The sequence below is a fragment of the Amphiura filiformis genome, unplaced genomic scaffold (genome assembly GCF_039555335.1).
Source record: "Amphiura filiformis unplaced genomic scaffold, Afil_fr2py scaffold_431, whole genome shotgun sequence".
NCBI lineage: Eukaryota > Metazoa > Echinodermata > Ophiuroidea > Amphilepidida > Amphiuridae > Amphiura > Amphiura filiformis.
The window spans coordinates 1-22,637 of NW_027305895.1; the positions used below are offsets into that span (position 1 = coordinate 1).

Genomic DNA, 22,637 nt, shown 5'->3' on the forward strand with positions numbered 1-22,637 from the left:
AAGAAAGATACTTATATAAATTTAGTTTGTTATTCTACTGGTAAGTATTTAGCGGTACAAAATAATACATTTTGTTGAACCGTACTCGGTTTAATGGGAAATAAATAAATGACGTTTGACAGACAAGAAAAGCGGCGAAATGACGACGACGACAATAACCAGGGGTTGGGAGTTCATCAAATTTTTTGCCTGGCATTTTTGGTTTAACTCGTAATCACGACATTTGACAAATAATTTTAGATATTTTCATTCTGAATAATAAATTAATAATAATAATAATAATAATAATAAATAATAATAATAATAATAAATAATAATAATAATACTAACACTACTACTACTACTACTACTACTACTACTACTACTACTACTACTACTACTACTACTACTACCACCACTACCACCACCACCACCACCACCACCACCACCACCACCACCACCACTACCACCACTACTACCACCACCACTACCACCACCACCACTACTACTACTACTACTACTACTACTACTACTACTAGCCTACTACTACTACTACTACTACTTTTTTTTGAACGGGTTAACAGGAAAAGTGATTCCTTTGTTAAGTTTTCTTCATAATTTAGCTTTAACATTTTTACAATTTCCCTGCAAAGTGCAAATTCTTACAAAGTGGAAGGGGTGTCTTATCTCATATCAATCTATACTTGAGTATGGTGGGATATTAAACTAACCTTGCACATAATGTTGTACACCACGGATGAATGATTGAACCCTAAAAATAATGAATGTCAAGCACGACTTGAACCATTGTCATCTGGAATGCAACTCATGAACTATGCACGTATACACATGAATATCTGTATTCCTTTTCACAAAGTTGACACAATAGGCTTGATTTTCAATAAAAGTAGACACACCTGATGTGAGTTGTTAGTGTACCTGGGATATTGGTGAGGTTTGCACATTTACTTGGATGAGTGTCGACCTAGGCCTATCAACTTCACCTGACTTTTTGTGAGACAGGAATACGCTTGAAGTCCAGAATGAAACTGGACGGGAATAAGTGGATTATTACCGTATTTGCGGTGTGCTTTACTGTGTTAGCAGTCAGCTCAACCACAAATGGTAAGTCATGATGGAGTTATCAAATTATGACCAGATTCAAAAAATTTAATATATGCTATAGGCCTACTCAGCAGATAAGACCAGTGGACATTGTTTGGTGGTGTCTTCTTGAAATTATAATAAGATAATCATTAAATTATTTCGTGATCCTATCCTTTTTTTATTTTTCAGTAGATATCCACGAAAAAGCTAAAAATTTCAGTTGATTGAAATTTCAACTGATCCGTTCTCTGCACCAGAGAAATTCAAATTTGTATTTTTTGCAAACAATTAATCTGTAGCATGTAGCAGAATCAAAAAATATTTTTTTTGGGAAAAGTGCTTCTCACGAAATGCCCCTTTAAATTAATATTTTATTTGCGCGGAAAATTGTGATTGAAATTTCAACTGATCTTCAGCTCAACAAACGACAACTTTGATTTTGACAAATTATAACTTTGACTTCAGCTACTTTCATTTACATTATTTCATTGGAGGTTAAATACAAAATTCTGTTAGGAATGCTCTCCATTTAGTATGTTTGGTCATTTCTGTATCATGTCACCAAACAATTATGAGTGGAAAAGAAAAAAAATATTAAAAATAGTGACCCATTCAATTTATTCTTGTACCTATGGTACATCGTCGCAAAAAGCATGATTAGTGTTGGTCAACACATGCTTCTTTTACCGCATCTCATTTGATCATAAATATCACCTCCAAAGTTACAGCTATTTTGTGAAAATGTATGGCCAAGAGACATCTAAGATGGATTGAATTACACTATTTACCTCCTTTTGTAACAATCGAAATAATTATTTAAATCTAGATGAATTTCAAGAGTTATGAAACAAACAAAGTTTGATCTGTTAAAATGTCTGATCCACCTGAATTATCCATCATTTTGAAACCCTGCTTTAAAATCAACGTTCACATTATCATGCTTTATGTTGCCTTGTACCAGTGTGTAAAGATCAGCCAAAAAGCAACTAGTCTGCACAAAAAGTAACTCAGCTGTTATAAATACGCCTATGGATTCAGAACTAATAATTGTTTTCACAATATTTCAACATAAAAAGAAGGATGATTTATTTACGCGCATTTTGATACCCCATTTGTCCAATTTTGTTCAATATTGACAATACTGCAGTGTTTTGAAAGAAAAATACCCCAATTTAAAAGTTGCAGTTATTTGTATTGATTTGAAGTAAGCGCGAAGATAATGGCGGACTTTACGTGTTTACTGTGCTGGCATTATAACCATTGATCGCTGTAAACTGCAACTTTTAAATTCGGGTATTTTTCTGTAAAAGCACCACTGTGTTGTTAATATTGAACGACATTTGACGAATGGGGTATCAAAATGCGTGTATATAAATCATCCTTCTCGCTATGTTGAAATATTGTGAAAACAATTATTAGTTCTGAATCTATAGGCGTATTTATAACAGTTGAGTTACCTTTTGTGCAGACTTTATATAGTCCGCAGGCAGGGGGGAGGGCAAGGGGGGGGCAAGGGGGGGGGGAATCAACACATTTTCGGCAAAAAGTGAAAAATTTTCGTAATCTTTGGGTTTTGGGATATGGGGCATTTTCTTACCATCCCATGCCCCGTGAGCGTCGTAGCCACTAGTTAGATGCAGAAAAAGTTGAACGAATGTGATCGTTTTATGGAAACATCAAAACTATGAATTGAGAGAACGTATTATGCATAAAAATAATTGATATAAAAATTTAATCAAAACCACATAGAATAAAATTGCTATATTTGACAGACAATCGCATCTCTTCTACAGGAAGAACATTGATTTTGATTAAAAATAATTTATGTAATTTCTTCTCTGATTGGTGATATTGTTGGAGGTATTCAGTCTTTTTATTATTATTTTCGTTATCTATGACTGTATTTCTCATGTTTGCTAGAAAATTAAGTCTACATTAAAGGAGTATTTTGTGATTCTAGCATCCTCTTATGATATTTTTCAGTAGATATCCATGAAAAAACAAATGTATTCCCAAAATTTCAATTGATTGTGGATTTTGCGTTTGCGAGTTATGTATGACTATCAATCATTACCCACACCATGATTACACTGCTCTCTCATGTTTTAGTAATTTGACGTTCTGGTTAACAGTAATTTCGCTGTGTTAACCAGAACGTAATTCAAACTTGACGATATTTTTGTTTAACTAATCAAGACAATTTTGGTACAGAAAAACTATATAGCCAGAGATTTCCAGTGGTATAAAAATCTCAACTTTTTTGAGAAAAGTGTAGAATGAGGCCGTGGATCACGAAATGCTCATATAAACGGAATTTTTAGACACTAAAACCAACCAAAAATGACGCCTTCATTTGATATATTTTGCACGTTTCTTCGTGTCTGTTGCATTTTATTAGTTTAATTTGAACTTCACCTACATTAAATGGAAAATACAGACCCAACATTGTAACGATATTAGCGTCCAAATCTAACTCTATTCATATCTGTCCTATTTCAGCTGCTGTCCAATACATATTTGGTGCTCCCGAGTACACTTATCCCGAGGGCGGCGGGACGCCTACTCTACAAGTTACGTTACACAGGACTGTCGACACCGGCGAGACTTTAAGCGCTGTATCAGTTAGTAAGTAGGCATGTTTCTGACTTAATATGTTTCTTAGCATTCCATGAACATGATGATAAGAAGATATATATTTTTTTTATGCTATCATAATTGAATAAGCATTATATATACTTAAGGGATCGAAGGGGAGCACAAACTAGCGGTGTTTGCACTCAAATATTAAGACAAATAAAGCTGACACACAAGAATAATGGTATGGGTTCTATAAAAGATATCCAAAGGGGTGTCATTTCCACCCCATGTGTATGATTTTTCTCGGCAGGGGGAAATGCTCAAAGGTTTCTAATATATTATTGGCTTAACTCAAGAACCGCAAGACATGTAAATATAAATGTGATTATTGGCTTTCGTGACTCTTTTCAAAGTATACTTCAGTAACAGTTTTATTGTTAATGACTAAAACTGACAAACATATGGTTCCTGCTATCCAACTGGCCTTAAAACCAGGTTTTGATTTAATTTGTTAAATGTTTCGGTATATCGAGAGGATGTGGAGCGGAGACAAGAGACATCTAACCCACATTTAGCAATGCTTACAAAATCAAGAGCAAATATACCAAAACCGGGAGCGCATCTTCCTTTATTCCAGTTTTGGACTATCCAAATCCCCAGTCTTCGCTATTTTTAATTCCTGTCACAGTGAAGTCATTCTATAGGAAGAGTAGGTAAGTGGTCCGTGGGGTAAGTGGTCCACCTTTTCATATTATTGCCTCAAACGTGAGGGCAGCATTTGCTAATACTGCCGCAAACCAGGCGGTGGTGGAAGCGATATCGCCATTTTTGACGTCGCCATTGGATTAACACATAATCATGAAATCTTCACAAACAATTCTAAATTATCTTATTCTAAAACCGTCGGGGTACGACAAAGTACCCCACTGCAAGTATGTTAATTTCCCATTTATAATCGCTAACCGTGTATTTTGAATGGGGCTGTCAGCCCTGTATCTTCGCCAGCCTCGTACGTCACGTGTTGCGTGTCCTATGCCACCTTGCCTATAATTTCTTGTAGCGAAAATTTAATCATAATGTTGTATTGGAGTTACAGGGTGATGCCTAAATTTGATGTTGTCATGTGCTTGATTTGAACACAAAGGGCCCAACTGCAAATATTTTAACATTTTGGTAATATAAATTAGGAAAAATCATGTCATATCCACTTTGTTCATGACAAAGTGGGCTATAGTTAGAAAAATCGTTCTTCAGGTTAATTCGTCAAATCTGGTGCTTTGTTTCAAAGGATAAGGCCTAAATAAAATTGCTTGAATGGCGTAACCCGACCTACTCTAAAATTTTAGACTTTTTTTTGGCCAAAAAAAGTAAATAGATAAAAAAAAAGTAAATTAAAAATTAAATTAAAAAAAAGAAGGAAAAAGGTCCCACGGCCTTTTATCAAACGCAATGTACAGCTTTAAAAGTTTAAAAAATCCCTGCCTACCTAGCTACCCTATATAATCTTTTATTATGTTACGCCAATCAAACAATTTTTTAGGCCTAAGGCGACGAAAAAAGAAAACCCTGTTCTACGGGCCCGACCGACCCACATTTCGAAGAAATTGGTAAAAACAAATTTCCTGTACAAATGAATGCCTACCCAAATTTCGGAAATTTCAGTAATTTTTTTTTTTTTTGTATTTTCTCAAATTGCAAATTATTTACAGATTTTGGTGATTTTTGGGGTCATTTCAAAAAAAAAAAAGAGGAAAGAATAAAAAGGGCCGACCGACCGACCCTACTTGAAAGGTCCGTCCGCCCGCAGAACAGGGTTTCTTTTTCGTCGCCTAAGCGGTCCAAACCTATCAAGTCTACCTTTACATAACTTTTTTTATTTTATTTCTGCACTCTTCAAAAATATCGTCATTACATTACTAATAACTTGTGAATACTTATAAGGTGGTTAAGGGGGTACTACACCCCTCGATAAATTTGTGTCTATTTTGCATTTTTCTCAAAAACGAATAACACACTGGTTACAAAATTTATGTATATTATAGGGGCAAGGAATCCAATTACTACACTGGAATTTCAGCGACCCAAGACAAGCGGTTTGTTATTTATGATAAGAAATAAGGTACCACTAAGATGTAACCTCGTTTCCTATTATATATACTGAACCGCTTATCTTGAATCACTGAAATTTCAGTGCAGTAATTGGATTCCTTGCCCCAATAATATACATAACTTTTGTTCCCAGTGTAATATTATTTTTGAGAAAAATGCAAAAATAGTCACAATTTACCATAGGGTGTAGTACCCCTTAAGTGGACTAAATAACCAAAAAGTTTCCTATACCGGGCACGGGGTACCGGTACGTGGCCATTTGAAATTAAATTTACATTGATTAATTTCCAGGGAGGTAAATGAGGATAATTTACAGGATGGGCAATTGAGTTTATTTTTGCCCTCAAATTAGGGAAAATAATTGACTGGGTGGGCAACTTGGAATTAAAAAATATTATCTTATTTCGCCAAGTGAAACATAGCTAAATTCTAATCCTTTAGGTAGTTCTAACATGCTCATCTGATCCACTTTTCCAGGAAACTAAATACCGATACTCCTAAGTTTTTTCCCTGACTTTCCAGACATAATTATGAGTAAACATCAAATTTAATGTTTACAAAACAATCAAATATATGTACATTCGTTTGCATTTTGTACATTAATATTAATATTAATAATGCACAAACATTAAAAAGGGGGCCTAAGAGTATGTCTATTTTAATCATATACTAATTCCGCCATGCCCAAACATATTTTATATATGAAATCGTGTAAAACAGACCACTTGTAAATCTATGGAACCCCAAATTCCAATCAAAAATAAAAACAACTTTGTTATCAAATACACTAGGCCTATACATTGTATTACAGGAATTTAATAGATGGTGCATTTTAATAAATAAATAGATTAACACGGGTAACGGACGAGAATACACCAGGCACAAAAAAGAAACTCGTCAGTTATATTCATCCTTGCTGTTCAATAACTTGATAATTTTGGATTATTCTGAAATATACATTTTGTTAATTGGACTTTGCTTTCTCATTTGACATCCTGTTCGTGAAAAACGAACATGAATTGACCAAGATATTTGCCTCCAAAGCCGCAAACCCCAAAATCAAAAGTTGCATTTTCAACGATTTTCAATGGGAACGCATCGTTGTATTGAACACAAGCACCACGGGCCAATCAATAAAGCACACAGTGTAACAGGCACAATTGAATCGTTAAAATTGCAACTTTCCATTTTGGGGTTTGAAAGTTTGGAGGCGCATATCTTGGTCAATTCTTGCTCAATGTTCACGAACAGGGTGTCAAATGAGAAAGAAAAGTCCAATTATCAAAATGTATATTTCAGAATAATCCAAAATTATCAAGTTATTGAACAGCAAGGATGAATATAACTGACGAGTTTCTTTTTGTGCCTGGTGTATTTGGCAATACCGGATTTACCACAAATTAAATGAGAAAATGAAAGCAAGGACATTTGGTGAAGTATTGTTTTAGAATGCGAAGGAGTCCTAAATGTTATCCTGGCCCAGGACACTGATTAATGTAAATTCGACCCATAGTTATTTTGTCTACTTTTGCCAGCATTCAACCTGTTCAATGTAATTTATGCCTATTTTCAATAAAATTCCGAAATCTGACGTACGGTAGGCCTATCAACGTTGTATCGTGCACAAATTATGATTCGAGACTATTTCATTTGACACGGTTGTACGGATTTCAAAACATCGGTCCTATTCGCTACTTGCACGGTTCCGCCATTATGCACTATGTGCGGGAGAGCCTCGAACTGGCAGCATACATGAATGGGAATTGAACTAGTCATAACGTTCTGTGTAAGGTTACATAATTCTTCCTTTCATGTATGCTGCCAGTTCGAGGCTCTCCCCGCACATAGTGCATAATGGCGGAACCGTGCAAGTAGCGAATAATAGATATCGAATAGACAGTCTAAACGCAGGACAACCGTTCTTTTGTTCTGCTTAGTCGCGCTAAAAGTCGATCGATACATGTTAAAATCAGCACAATTCCGAGATAACCTTTTTGCTATGAAATTTATTTTCTCGGTCAAATATAAAGCAAAATTTTTTTTTCTTCAGTAATGTCAAATAAAAACATAGTGCTTGGATGAACATTTTTTTTAAAAATCCTGGTGTTAAAATTAAGCATCAAATTGTGTCTTTTAGTGTGATATTTTTGATTTTTATAGGCCTTTAGTTCGCCCGGGAGCTTTTTGCAGAATTCATTTTTAGCGTCTCAAACTAATATAGTTTGCTAAAGAAAGATATTTCCCACCTCTGTAAAAAGCACATCGTGTGGGTCTATATATTATAGTTTTGTCAGAATTTCCGTTTTATTTTACCCTTTTCCCCTCCATGCTCCGAAAATGTCAAACTTAGTACTTTACCTCGAGAGCAACCAGCACAAATAATCGATATTTCCATTTTTGTCAACCCAGGTCCCTTTTCCATTGAAAACCAGGATTGCCTGACCAGCGATTTGGTAGCCCAAATCCCCAATTCTGGTAAATGAGGTGGATTTTGGAAATTTGCTCCCGTGATAGCCTGCAATTTCAATTTATAGGGGCTATGGATTCCATGATTATGAAAACCATTTTGTCTGTTTGTTTGTTTGTTTGTTTATTTATTTACCTAGGATGAGGTCCATGGGAAAATCCACTGTCCAAACCTAGAAAAATTCGCGTGTTATTAGAGGGATTTTAATTTTCTGTCCCTCCTATCTCCAGGTGAATTTTGAATGACCCCCCCCATCGCGGGTTGGCATTTTCATTACACCCTTCAGACTTGCGTTCGGGTTTGTGTAGGCCTATTTGTCATAATTTAGCGCTATAGGACCTACTTTCTAAATGTATAGCTATAGCCGTGCTATATAAATATTATAAGGTACCGGTATGTAATATTATGTAGGCCTATGGGGGAGGGGTGGGTACTCAACACATTTGAACCATGACTTACAATGCAAGGCTCATTGTTACCATAAATGATTTTTCCTTTAGGTCATTATAATAGGTTGTTATAAACTTCCGTGTTTAACCTTGTATTGTTTTGGCTGCTTCATTATGACTTTCGGTGGGTTTAAGCAATTTCAAACAAACACAAACAAAAGGCACTATACCGAAACACTAGGTAATTTCTTTGCTATATTGAAGTTCTGGCAAAACTGTATCCAGGCCGGGCACCCAGAGATATCGATCCACAATGCTAGTATTTCACGCGTGGATTTGAAATTTTTCAGCTGGTATTCAAAAATTATGGAATCAAAACGGAAATTCTGACAAAACTATAATATATAGACCCACACGATGTGCTATACAGAGGTGGGAAATATCTTTCTTTAGCAAACTATATTAGTTTGAGACGCTAAAAAATGAATTCTGCAAAAAGCTCACGGGCGAACTAAAGGCCTATAAAAATCGAAAATATCACACTAAAAGACACAATTTGATGCTTAATTTTAACACCAGGATTTAAAAAAAATGTTCATCCAAGCACTATGTTTTTATTTGACATTACTGAAGAAAAAAAAAAAATTTGCTTTATATTTGACCGAGAAAATAAATTTCATAGCAAAAGGTGTATCTCGGAATTGTGCTGATTTTAACATGTATCGATCGACTTTTAGCGCGACTAAGCAGAACAAAAGAACGGTTGTCCTGCGTTTAGACTGTAGAGAATTACAGCAGGAGGCTTTGAGGATGCCGTAATCCTCTTGACAATCAACCAATCAGAGAGACATATTTCAGAAATATGTTCGTATAGTTGAAACTCTTTCAACTCTGAAATATATATTTCAAGTAATCTCGTTTCACATTTAGCAGCACGTTGGCTTGCAATAAAGCCACGAAGGGACGGTAATGCTAATATACGATTTCAGTCAAATATTGGTGCAAATATAACTATTTGGCTATTCTTTGGATTTTCTAAAATTCAGATCAATTGGGGGGGGGGGGGGGGCCCCGTGCCCCTATAAAGCTACGGTTACTGCATTAACACGTTTATGGATGTATTGTGATGATCATAGGTAGGCCTATAACATACACCATCATAACATGCCTCACCGATATCAACATGTAAAATGGTGTTGCAAATTCATAACACAACGTGTTATAATGTAACAAATGCTATGCCAAAACTTAAAAAATAATAAAAATATCAATATCAATAAAATCAAAGCCAGAATAAATACATAGGCCTACAAATAATACTTAAGAAACTGACTAAATCAATATATGACTAAATATAAATGAATCTCTAAATCAATTAATCAATCAGTAATCAATCAATCAATCAACCAATCAATCAATAAATAAATCAATAAATAAATAAATAAACAAATAGGCCTAAATAAATAAATCTATAAATAAATAAGAACTGAATGTGCCATTTATATTATTATTACAATTTTAATATTTTTTATATTAATATCAGTATTAATATTATTAACTTTAAAGGTGCCCATTGATTATATAATAATTCAAGTACAGTTGAATACAAGAAGACATAAAAAGATGTTCATCATTCCGTGCACGAACACTGCACTAAATTTACCACTCAAGTTAGAAATTTGGCAACTCCGTATCAATTAAGCAACCATTGCCAACCAATGATTGTGGCAAAATATATATTTTCCCGGTACATACTTTTTATTGTACGTGCAATACTTTCTGACGTCACGAAAAATATTGTACATACAATATTGTACGTACAATACGGAGTCTGAAGCGCGCTTGACTGGAAATAATCGTAACTACTTGATTATACTATTGATTCCTGATTGTATATATTTAATATTATAGCTTCATATATTTTGTATTACTTTGTTTGAGTTTTATGTATACACATGCATTTTGATGATTGAGGAAAATAAAATAGGAATGAATGAATGAATGAACGAATAAAGTCAAATTTCAATACTTTTGGAATTTGAGGGAACATGGACCAAAAACCTGTAATTGTGCATGTTTTCTTACACAAAAGTCTATGACTTGACACAAGCCTTAGCAATCAAAATCTTGAATGTAGGCTAAGAGTTGATTGCTGAGAAAACTTGGTTTTAGAGAACAACTTTGTACGTCTTATAAACGTTTTTATACGTTTCTTTGCCTAACCTTAAAGCCATATTCCGGGGGGTCACTCTCATTGTGGCCTGTACACCATCCGCGATAATCAACTTTTGAAAAGCACCCTAAACAAGGATTTAACCCTTGGCTAAAACGACACCCTAAACAGGGATTTTATTCCTGGCATCAAATTTTATACCCTAAATTTCATTTCCGCGTAATAGCAATTGCAATAATTATTTTTGCTACCCTTTTTTCCAATATTTCATGTTTTGACACCCTAAACGCGTTACGCGCGTATCGTGCCTACCCACGAAAAACTACCCTTTTTACGCGTTTTCATTATCGCGGATGTTGTACAGGCTACAATGGGAGTGACCCCCCGGGGGCCATATTATAACATTTGCTGAGGAGAACGCCCTCCAAAAAACTTTTAATTCTGGTTTTTACACGATACTCTGCAAAAATCAAGACTTTAGGTGCTGTAGTTTTGTCAAAATCCGAGATTTTGAATAAAACGATGGAACCGGCGTTTTATTATTACGATGGAAATATTAGTCGAACACGTATGCACAGTACGTACACGGCATGCGGGATACACATACACACACACCCCGAGGATCGTACCGTATTACAACCGCGGGAGTAACATGCATGGGTGCTAGTAGTAAATTTCAATTTTCTATGCTTTACCTCCCTTGTTCGGCTCAAAATTAAAAGTGGACATATCTGACAGTAAAAGGTAACATTTTATGGAAAATAAATACTAATCTATTTTTACAGAAATGTTATAATATGGCTTTAAGCAAGAATACAAGGATAAACAAATATAGTTTCTCATATCCCTGAACGTTACACGATTATATTTCTTTACCGTTTAGCTCTCGGCAGTGTTTGTCCAACCGAATGCCCACTACTACCGGGATCAACTGAAGCCACCAATGGAGCCTTAGCTGACTACACATTCACTAACCCGGTGGTATTTGCTAACACCATTGAACAAGCCACCGTTACCATCGCCATAAATGACGATAACGAAGAGGAAATGAGAGAGTACTTTTGTTTGTCAGTGGAGAATGAACAAGGTGAACGAGGAAGTCAATGGTTCACTCGAGTTATCATTCCATGGAATGATCGTAAGTATATAATCGAACATGTCAAATCACAGTGCTTTTGTTCCATGCATGTATCATTCTCTCTCTCTCTCTCTTCCCCCTCTCCAGTAGCGTAGCCAGCGGGACAGGGGGGCAGAGTGCCACCCCTGACAAAAAATGAAAGAAAAAAGTGCCCCTCTGACAAAAAAATAAAAGGGAAAATCAGGAGGGCAAAGGAAAAGAAAAGGGGCAAGGGGCCCATTTCTACCGAAATTCAACCCGAAAATACAAAATTTGTCCGCGCTACGCGCGCATATAGCAATGATTAAGGGGTATAATCCACGCGTCTAGTACGCACTCGTTTCTAACTGAAATTTCTTTTTCTTGTCCGCGCAGTTCTTGCCCACGCGCGCGTCAAACTAAAAACTGCGTGGAGTGTGCCCCAGGCGCTGGTAAGAAGTTCAGCTACGCGAGAGTACCATGTTTTCATCGCCAATTAGGCCCTACAGGTACCAGTGATTTGTGTAAAAGAAAGAAAGATAAACAAAGAAAGAAAGAAATAACTAAAGAAAAAAAAGAAAAAAAGTTCAGGAGTGAAAGAAAGAAAGAAAGAAAGAAAGAAAGAAAGAAATCGTTCTCTCTTTCTTTCTTTCTTTCTTTCTTTCTTCTTTTCTTTCTTTCTTTCTTTCTTTCTTTCTTTCTTTCTTTCTTTCTTTCTTTTTCTTTCTTTCTTTCTTTCTTTCTTTCTTTCTTTCTTTCTTTCTTTCTTTCTTTCTTTCTTTTCTTTCTTTCTTTCTTTCTTTCTTTCTTTCTGAAAGAAAGAAAGAAAGAAAGAAAGAAAGAAAACTAATAAAAGGAAGAAAGAAAGAAAAGAGAAGGAATAAAAGGAAGATAAAAGGAAGAAAGACAAAGTGAAATAAAGAAAATTTAAGAATAAAGGAAACTGAAAAAATTAATGTAATCAATCAAATAAATAACAACGGCAGAAAGAAGTGAGAAAGAATAATAAGAAGAAAGGAAACGAAAACAAAACAAAGACAGAAGAAGGGGAGGTAAGAAAAAAGGAAGACAGAATTAAATAATGAGGGAAAATAAAGATAAAATAATAACCAAGATAACAAAATATATAGACCTAGGCCTAATTAGACTAGGGCGAGCCCATTTCAGAAATTCAAAAAATGTATTATTTCATGGAAAAGAAAATTATGATGTAATTAAATGGTATTAGCGTTACACATCTCTCATTTGGTTACCTATAAAGTGTAACTTCGTACAACACAATTTAACTCAATTTTGGTAACGGCTGGTTAAGTGGAAATCAATAATACGTAAAAATTATATAGGCTATAGGTATATATAATTATTATAAAACTAGGTCTATATTTTTTCTTATGCATACTGTCCGTTTAAACAGGCACAGTAGGCCTACGAAAAAAATATATAAAAGGGGTGATATCAAACGGCCTTTTTTATTTGTCTTATTAACTAGTATTATATAACTTATTTATTGTAAAGTAGTTTCTTATTTTACTGATTATTAATATAATGAAATTATTTCAATAGTATTTTAAGGTAAAATTCTGTATTTTGAAATATATATCACATGAAGTCAATTTTATTTTATAAAATAAAATGGCTATTTTCACATCTGACTTACTTCGCGTGCAACTGACTTATATAACTTAATGATAAAACGAGAATGATAAGTAGATCGAACCAAGTTGTCCCAGCAAACACAAAAAAACGTTAAAACGTTTTAAACATTTGGGTTTTGATTTAAGTAAATTAAATGTCGGGTTATATAAAGGTTATGAAAACGTTTTAATACGTTTTGTATGAAAACACACTACAATAATATTTCTAAATTATTGTTTTCAAAGTGTTATTGTAAAAAATATGTTTTGCAAATAATTTTTGCCAAATATTTTGTCAACACTAAAATAACATTATGTTAGAATGTTTGCAGTATAACGTTTTTGAGTGTTTTGAAAATGTTTGATACCCTTTATAACACTTTAAATAACCCGACATTTAAACGTTTGCAACCTTTTCTAACCTTTGCGAATGATGTCGAAAATGTTTTTTGTTTGCTGGGTACATACCCAAAATGAGATGATATTTGAGTAATATTAATATCATTCTAAACATGATAAATAACGGGATCCGCTATTATAAATATTTAAGTTAATGATTAAAGGCCTATTCAGTGATAGCCTGCAAAAAATTAACATTGTTTATAAATTGCATAGGAGTGAAGAATAAGTCATTAAAGTTGTCATAGGTAGGCCTACAGTATTTTTGCTATGCAAAACAACGAGAAAAAACGGCAGCATTGACAAAGTTCAAATTCAATTCAATTTGAAATTACAGATTTATGCAAAATATCTCATTTTGTTTGTTGGCGCATAACCACTTTTGGTTTTCGATTTATAAAGAACTTTTGAATCAAGAGGGTTAATAAAACCGAAGAAAATCACCCCACTGTCATGTTGCAGGTGTTTGCGATATCACCTGCATACGCGGACAATTTAGCGCGTATGAGCTGCGACAAGTTTTTTGCGAGTGACGCGCTATGATATCGGACTGGTATTTTGAACCAAAAAAATGCAATTTCTGCTCAAATTGCGAAAAAACAGTAACTTTACGTTGACTTTATTTTTTATTTGCTTTAATGAAATATCCTATCAGTTGCGCATATTATATCAAAAATAAGCAAAATTGTTCGGGCGATTTTTTGTTATAATCGAAAACATGTCTAAAATTGCCATTTTCCCATAGACGCCTGTACTAATTTTTCCCAAAAACAGCATTTTTAAAATGGTTATTTCTCGAAAACTAACTCCGTGACCCCTCTTTTTAATTTTAGATATTCGAAGTATATCGATGAAATTTAATTGGTACGAAGTTTAAGAAAAATCGTTCGGCGGGATCTTGTATGGACTATACCCCTTAAGCCATTTCCATCCTGATAAATATGGGCGAAAACAGTGTAAACTATGTATTGTATGATGCAACTGTTATTTTTTTCGTCTGTGCCCCAAAATTTTTATTTTGCCCCCCTGAGCAAAAAAGCTGGCTACGCCCCTGCCCCGCTCTCTCTCCCCCTCCCTCCTCTTCCTTTTTCCCTCTCTCTCTCCCTTTCTTTCCTTCCCTCCCTCATTCTTCCCTCCCTCATTCTTTCTTTCCTTCTTTCTTTCTTTCGTTCTTTCTTTCTTTCTTTCTTTCTTTCTTTCTTTCTTTCTTTCTTTCTTTCTTTCTTTCTTTCTTTCTTTCTTTCTTTCTTTCTTTTTTTTCTGTCTGTCCCTCCCCAATGTTGACACATGTATGTTGGTTTCTGACCAAATTAACCTCATAACCTCTCTCTCTTCCCTCTTCTCTCCCCTCTCCTCCTCTTTTCCTTCTCTCTCTCCTTTTCTTTCTTTCCTTCCCTCCATCATTCTTTCCTTCCTTCATCTCTCTTTCTTTCTTTCTTTCTTTCTTTCTTTCTTTTCTTTTTTCTTTCTTTTTTCTTTCTTTCTTTCTTTCTTTCTTTCTTTCTTTCTTTCTTTCTTTCTTTCTTTCTTTCTTTCTTTTTCTTTCTTCTTTCTTTCTGTCCATCCGCCAATGTTGACACCTGTATGTTGGTTTCTGACCAAATTAACCTCATATTTGGCCATTTTAGCCTAAAAAGTGCCAATTTTTTCGCTTTTCACGCGAATTTTGCACCATATTTCACTATTTAAGCTTCAATATGGCACAATCGCGCGCATTTGTACCATAAACTTATTCTGTCGTCAAAAGGTGCTGGATTCACAATACAAGAAATGCTTTCCAAGTCCATTTCCCGCAATATCAAAAAGAAATCTGTGCCACAAGTATTTTTTGTGATGTTATACTTTTTATCAGAAAATTTTTACAATAACTGGCTTTTGGTCTGCGTGGGTAAGAGCGTATCACAATTTAATATTTGTACCGGCCCTACAGCTTTTTACCCTGTTACCGTATTTCGACATGTCTTTTTGTCAGGTTCATTTAAAGGAGTATTTCGTGATCCTAGCATCCTCTTGTTATGACATTTTTCAGTACATATCCACGAAAAAAGCATATTCCCAAAATTTCAGTTGATTCCGATTTTGCGTTTGCGAGTTATGCATGATAATGTGTATTACACTGCTCCATAGACAATACGTTGTAATTTCGTTCTGGTGCACCAGAACGAAATTCAATTTTCGCGATATCTTTGCTAAACGAATTAATCTGCAAGAAATATTTTGTACATAAACATTATGTAGCCAGAGTATTCCAGTGATATAAAAATCTCAACTATTTTTGAGAAAAGTGGGGGATGAGGCTGTGGATCACGAAATGCCCCTTTAAGAATTGATAAATAAAATAAATAAATTAATTAACAATTAAGTCTAAAATTGCTTCCTATTTACGTTTACCGCTACGTATGAATATACATCATTAAAATTAATACAGTTCACAATTTAATTAAGGGTTCGCTTTTTGCCGAAAGGGAGAGAAGATGAACAAAGAAGTAACTTGCCAGGTACCCCCTAGGATTAGAACCTCAGACCCGTCACATGCCACGCAGGAGATCACCGACCTGTATGGCACACGGGACTGGGCCCGGCCGCTTAATTTCTAACCATAATGGGCCGCAATATATCACTAACCGCATAGTCCGAGGCAAGGTTCATTATTGTCAGGGTTAGGGTCTTAGGGTTAGGGTCTTATGGTTAGGGTAAGGGTTAGGGGTTAGGGGTTATGGTTAGGGGTTAGGGTTAGGGTTTAGGGTTTAGGATTAGGGTTAGGGTTAGGGTTAGGGTTTAGGGTTAGTGTTAGGGTTTAGGGTTAGGGTTAGTGTTAGGGTAAGGGTTAGGGTTAGGGATTAGGGTTAGGGTTAGGATTATATTCGTATTTATTAGTACTAATATACTAGTAATAGTATATTGTGTGTATGCACTTTATTCCGTAATCAATAAGTATCATAAACAACTTTCTGGCACAACGAATCATAGCACAGTCGTGTAGGCATTAGACTATGGATACATAGATTGTGGGTTCGAACCCCAGGTAAACCGTTGTAGAATTTTAATTATATCGTATTCTTTTTATTTTATTAAGTAAGAGGAAATAATAATGGTAATAAACTCGTGTTATATCTAGCCTCATAGGCCTATAATTACATGTATGTACTATGTGTTATCGCATTGCGGCCCATTATGGTTGCAGAAAGAAATAACGCGGCCCGGCCAGCGATTCCCTGGGTATTTTAATAGATCTGGTTCAGTTAGGGTTAATAATATGTTACTTATAATTACCAAATCTGGCCTTGTTACACTCAGGAAATAATTTTTTGTAACTTAACAATTTGTTTTGAGATGAAAAAAGTTAACTATTTATCACTTTTTTAGTTTTGCCATTTTTGCCGACAAAAACTGTTTTTGTCAAGTAGTTAAAACCGTGGTTAAAACTACGGGTTTTTCCACCCACGACAAAAACCTGCGAACCCTGATTTAATTGCTTCAAACATTTGTGTGTTCCACTTTCACGACTCATAGCCAGCTGATTACCGGTTTACTTGTAATGTTTTACTCGGCTCATTATTTTACAGACTGTAACAAAAAAAAATACAATCGAAATTTTGCTTTTCAGAAAAAATGAAAGGGGTCATGCTATATGCAGTGGAATCAGTAACAGAATAACTTTACTTGGTTGCTTTAGCTCGGGTTCAAACGCTATACCCAATTATCTAAATCGTCCAGAAAACCAGTTGGAAATGTTCGGCCTACATGTTGAGTCAAAATGAAGTAAACTCATGTTTGTGGCGCTTATGTATACGAAATCTAGAAGGCATCCGCTGTAAATAAAAATATTGAAAAGAGCAGATTCTGAACGTTTGAATTAAATAAAGAATTGTTGTATTTGCTTATTGCAAACCAGAGCTGTACTCATTTGAATAAAACCACCCACTTTTGTAGCTGCACACGGTTTCTCTTAGTCCAATAAATTCCCATTAGCAATCGTGCAAATCATGTTAAATTTGCTGCAATTGGCAGAGATACAGCACTTATAGCGGTAGCGCTGATAATTATAGGCTATGGAGGCATTTCAACAGCACCCTTATTTGGTGGGAAAAGGTCATTAAACTTTACACAGAGGTCAAGTTCAAAATTGCTCGGACTTGGTTAAAAATGTGCAATGTGTTCCTCTGATTATAACGATTCAGAAAAGTATAGTTTGACCTATCTACGATATACAGTTATGGAGTTACGAGTAAAAACTGTAACATAGTGACGTCATAGGTCTAATTTTGGCACCACAGGGAGCAAAATTGAAAAATACTCCGATTTTGTTGAAAATGGTCCCAAATTATTGGTCTTTTCATGATAAATCAGAAAAATAATACTTTGTGCGTAACACATCAAAATCGATAGTAACCATTGGGTCGCATATTGAATCAATTTGACCTTGAAAAATTGTTGTGTAAGAAAACACCCAAGATAGTTAAAACAATTCTTTTTGCAATAAGACAAATAATTTAATAATACGTAACGCATAAAGTCATTGACATCATCGAATGGCTGCCTATAGTGCTGTTAGTGTTAGACCTATGAGGGGGGGGGCTGTGTTTAGTTTCTATAATAACTATTATATCAGGCCTACATTTATTTATCATTCCTTTCTTTTCCTTTCTCTGTACTTATTCTTTCCTGGCTAAAGTATCACTCCCTCTCCTTTTCTCCCTTCCCTTCTCCATCCCCTCTTACTTTTTGTCCCCTCTCATTCCTATCATTTTCCTTATCTTTCTATTTTAATATTTACTTCTATTTATTTATTTCTCTTCATTTCTTCCTCTTTCTCTCTTCCTCCAGTCCCCTCTCATTCTCCATATCCTCTCCTCCACCTCTTCCTCCCTCATTCCTTCCCAAGACCTCTCACAGAAGAGTTGCCCCCCCCTTGGGTACGCCACTGTTTATGTTAATCTCCTTCTTAAAATGAAATTAAATGTCAATAATATTTGTGAAACAACTTTTATATAGGCCTACACCAGTACTTATTATATGTTACATGTATACGGAGCTAGTATTACCATTGTACAGCACTAAAGACATGTGGATATGGCAGCCTTAATTCTGATGTGCAATCGATCAACAAGCGCATTCTCTCTCTCTGTGTCAGGTGGCGCTGTGTAGCGCTGCTGTGGTCTTCACAAGAGTACGCCATCTCACTCGCGGCCCCCCAGAGCCCATAGGAGTTACGCCACTGTCCTCGATCAATCAACCTTGGCCTTGGCAAATTGTTGTGTTACCTGGATAAGAAGGCACCGAAGATACTTACAACTATCTTTTATCTCATTTCTTGCAACAAGACAAATAATTTGAGACCAGCTTCATCAAAATCAGAGTAAATTTCATTTTCGCCCACAGCGGGGGAAAAATTGGACCTATGACGTCACAATGTTACTCTTTTGCCCATAACTCCATAACCGTACATCATAGATAGGTCAAATTATACCTTTTCTGAATCCTTATTGCCAGTGGATCACGATGGTGTAAGTTTTGAACTTGACCCTCTGTGTAAAGTTCAATGACCCCTTTCTACTAGAGTGAGGGTACTGTTAAAATACCTCCATAGCCTAGATTAATTAGCACTAAAGTAGGCCTACTATTCATCTGCCAAATATGGCAACTTTAACATGATTGCACGATTGTAGTGCATAAACTGAAATCAATTGCACTAGATGAAAGATGGAGTAGGCCTACCGTCTGAAAATTCCGAGGTAGGAATTATTTCTTTGTGTTTGGATCAAAAGTTTAAATCAAAATCATGATTTATACCTACACGCGATGAACTTTCATGAAAGTATAACTCGGGTTTGATGTGAGCGAATACAACAAATCTTTTCTTAATTTAGACATTCAGAATCTGCTCTTTTTAATGATATTTTCATTTACACGGATTCCTTCTAGATTTCGTACAAAAGCGACACAAACATGAGTTTACTTCATTTTGAATCACCCTGTATATAAAGTTGCAGCGAGTAAAATTGACTTTCATGATTATGCAATTGCATTTTGCTTTTTAGATAATAATCAAGCGGTTATTGCGTACATGGTATATGCAGCAGAATCAGTAATATCTTGGCTAACAGAAAAATGTTTCTTTCCTAGTTCAGGTTCAAAAGCTATGCCCGATTTACTTAATCGCCCGAGTTGGGCCAGTTTTTGTCATGTTCGTACATATCAAGTTTGTACTGCGTAAAACTCACATGCTTATCGGAACAAAAATAAAGATTTTCTCTTCTTTTTCTTTTACATAATTCACATTAGTAATAAATAATATGATATTTCTTTCAAATTTATAAATTAAAATACCACATCAAATGCCCCATTGTTCAAAATTACCCATCTTAAGAGCACCGACCAGATGGTTCATGATTCGACTTAATTTGGTCACATGAAAGTGGCTCAAGCTTTACAGGCCACCGTTGTTTTTGAAACAAAATATGTTGTAGCTTAAGAAATTACCTTGACGCCAAAGTAGAATACAATCAATCAACATTTTTGCACAAAATATTTTCTAAATTGTATGATTTATTTTGTTACAACTTGTATAAAGACTGTGTGGACGTTTTAACACCACAATCTGGTTCAGATGATGAAACTATAGGATTTGATATTAGCGGGGCAATGACAGCTCGGGAAGGATATGTGGGCCCATTGTCAACTACCAATTCCAAATCAGTTTCTATTGAAGTCACTCCAGAGTCGGGGGGCACCGGAAAAGACATCAATATTTACCTGACCACTTCACCAGATTACGCCTCATTCAGTTGGTATGGAATATGTAAGTACTAATTATGTAATTTTGTAAAGATTCAAAGAGAGGGCCTTCATTTTTTTTTCTCAAAAGATCAAGGAAAAGAACGCCTGCGGCCTTTCCCAACGAATCTGGCGAATATTAGGAATCGGATAGCAACGTTTGCACAGTATTTTTGTGGGACATGAGAGCACGTCAGACATATCGAATTGCATTCTGAATACAGGGAATGTCCTTCTGATAGTGATATCAAACAATTTTGATTTTTGAAATTCGCAATGTAATACAAATTTTATGACAAATTATTAAAAATTTATATTTTTTAAAATTTTTTGATATTTAACAGTCCTCGAAATAAACTTAATAAATCTATAAATGACAGGCTAGGTCGACCTACACTCACCAGAACATAATGCAAAGTGAAGATATATGTATGTAGCTGGGAGGAAAAGCCGTCCATATATTGAAAATTTTGACCTTTCGTATTGAAAATATATACATACATATTTGTTTTACAAAAAGGCCTAAAAATCTTAGTAGTCTGGGGGACTCCCGGGGGTACTCGAATTTTTTTTTTTGTGGTAGGGTGTGCCACCGCCAGTTTCGAACTTGAGGTCTAAGGAACTGATCGGCCAGCCAAAAAGGAGGGTCTAGGGAACTGATTGGCCGGTCAAAAAGGGGGGCCTTGGGAACTGATTGACTGGCCAAAGGGGGGTCTTGGGAACTGATCGGCCGCCAAAATCTGAAAAATCTCGGAAACTAAACCCGCAGGCCAAACCAGGGTTCAATTTTGTTGCGTTTTTGCCACAGATTTTTGAAGGAATCGATTTCACTTTGAATTGTGCATTAAATTATTAATCAGGAAAATCATTAATGCAAAATAGGTCTGGTTTGGCCCATTACGATGGAAACCTCAACAAAGCAAAACAGCATTCAAATCAAAATTACTAGACCCTGTAGACCTACAATCTATGCTATTAGCCTACTGATAATTATAGCAGCATTACAAAAAAATTAGAAACTGCACTGGCTTATGACTATGTTTGAAGGGAGTTATTAAATACGCTCATTTCGTTCCTAATAGCATTACCATAAAAAAACAAACCCACAAGAATTATTTTTTCAGTGCCGAATAGAAAAAACATTTAGACTACATTGAGCTGTCATGCTTATACCATGAGATGATTGAGTGAAGTGTGCAGAATTTGACAGCCATTCCACTCCCGATTTTACTAGACCAGTAGATCGTAAATTACCTTTTAATTCATTGTTTATGGAGAGCTGCAAGGATGTGTACATAATTATTAAGAGTACTTTTCCTCATATTTGGCAATTTTATTCCAAAAAGAGATCTCAAAATCATTTATTTCTAGCTAAATGTTCACCAGCTGGACTCTCGCGATCGGCATTGCTGCAATGTTTATTTATTATCAGTCAACCAGTGTTGCCACTACTAAAGGAGCCCAAAATCCCACCCAAAGTTCACCTTATTCCTTACAATGTGTTTCAATGGGGAAGAAATTAATGGAAAATTCCCTTTGAAGTTTTTGGGCTCGCAAAAGTAGCTTTTGGGTCTGCTTTTGGGCTCAGAAAACACGTCTCTCAAGATGCCGATGAGAGCGGAAATCGATGATCTGAGGGTCTATGGAACGGCTAGAAAAATTTCGGGGCTTCAGAGCGGGCAAACAATGAATTCAGAGGGTCTAAGGAACGGCCAGTGGCTCTGAAAAAGGGGGTCGTCGCCGCGGCACATACCCGTATAACCTGGGAAATGTGAGTGCCTTTGTGGAAGGGACTATGGTATGATATATTGAGCCGTGCATTTTTAATGATTAAAACATCCCACCTATTTAGATACCTTCTATAGGTCCCAAAGAGCAAGAAAAGTCTTGATGAAAAAATCTGAGGTGTGGCAAAGGGCGGCCATCTTGG

At 35.5% G+C, this 22,637-nt stretch overlaps 1 protein-coding gene across 1 annotated transcript; it reads left to right on the forward strand.

Moving 5' to 3' along the window:
* Positions 1 to 845: 845 nt before the first annotated feature.
* Positions 846 to 20,732, forward strand: LOC140145588 (uncharacterized; the record flags this gene model as incomplete). Its single annotated transcript, XM_072167285.1, has 4 exons — positions 846 to 1,104; positions 3,586 to 3,711; positions 11,685 to 11,939; positions 20,505 to 20,732. Coding segments are annotated over exons 1-4 (691 nt in total), but the record flags the coding sequence as incomplete, so codon positions are not given.
* Positions 20,733 to 22,637: the final 1,905 nt, after the last annotated feature.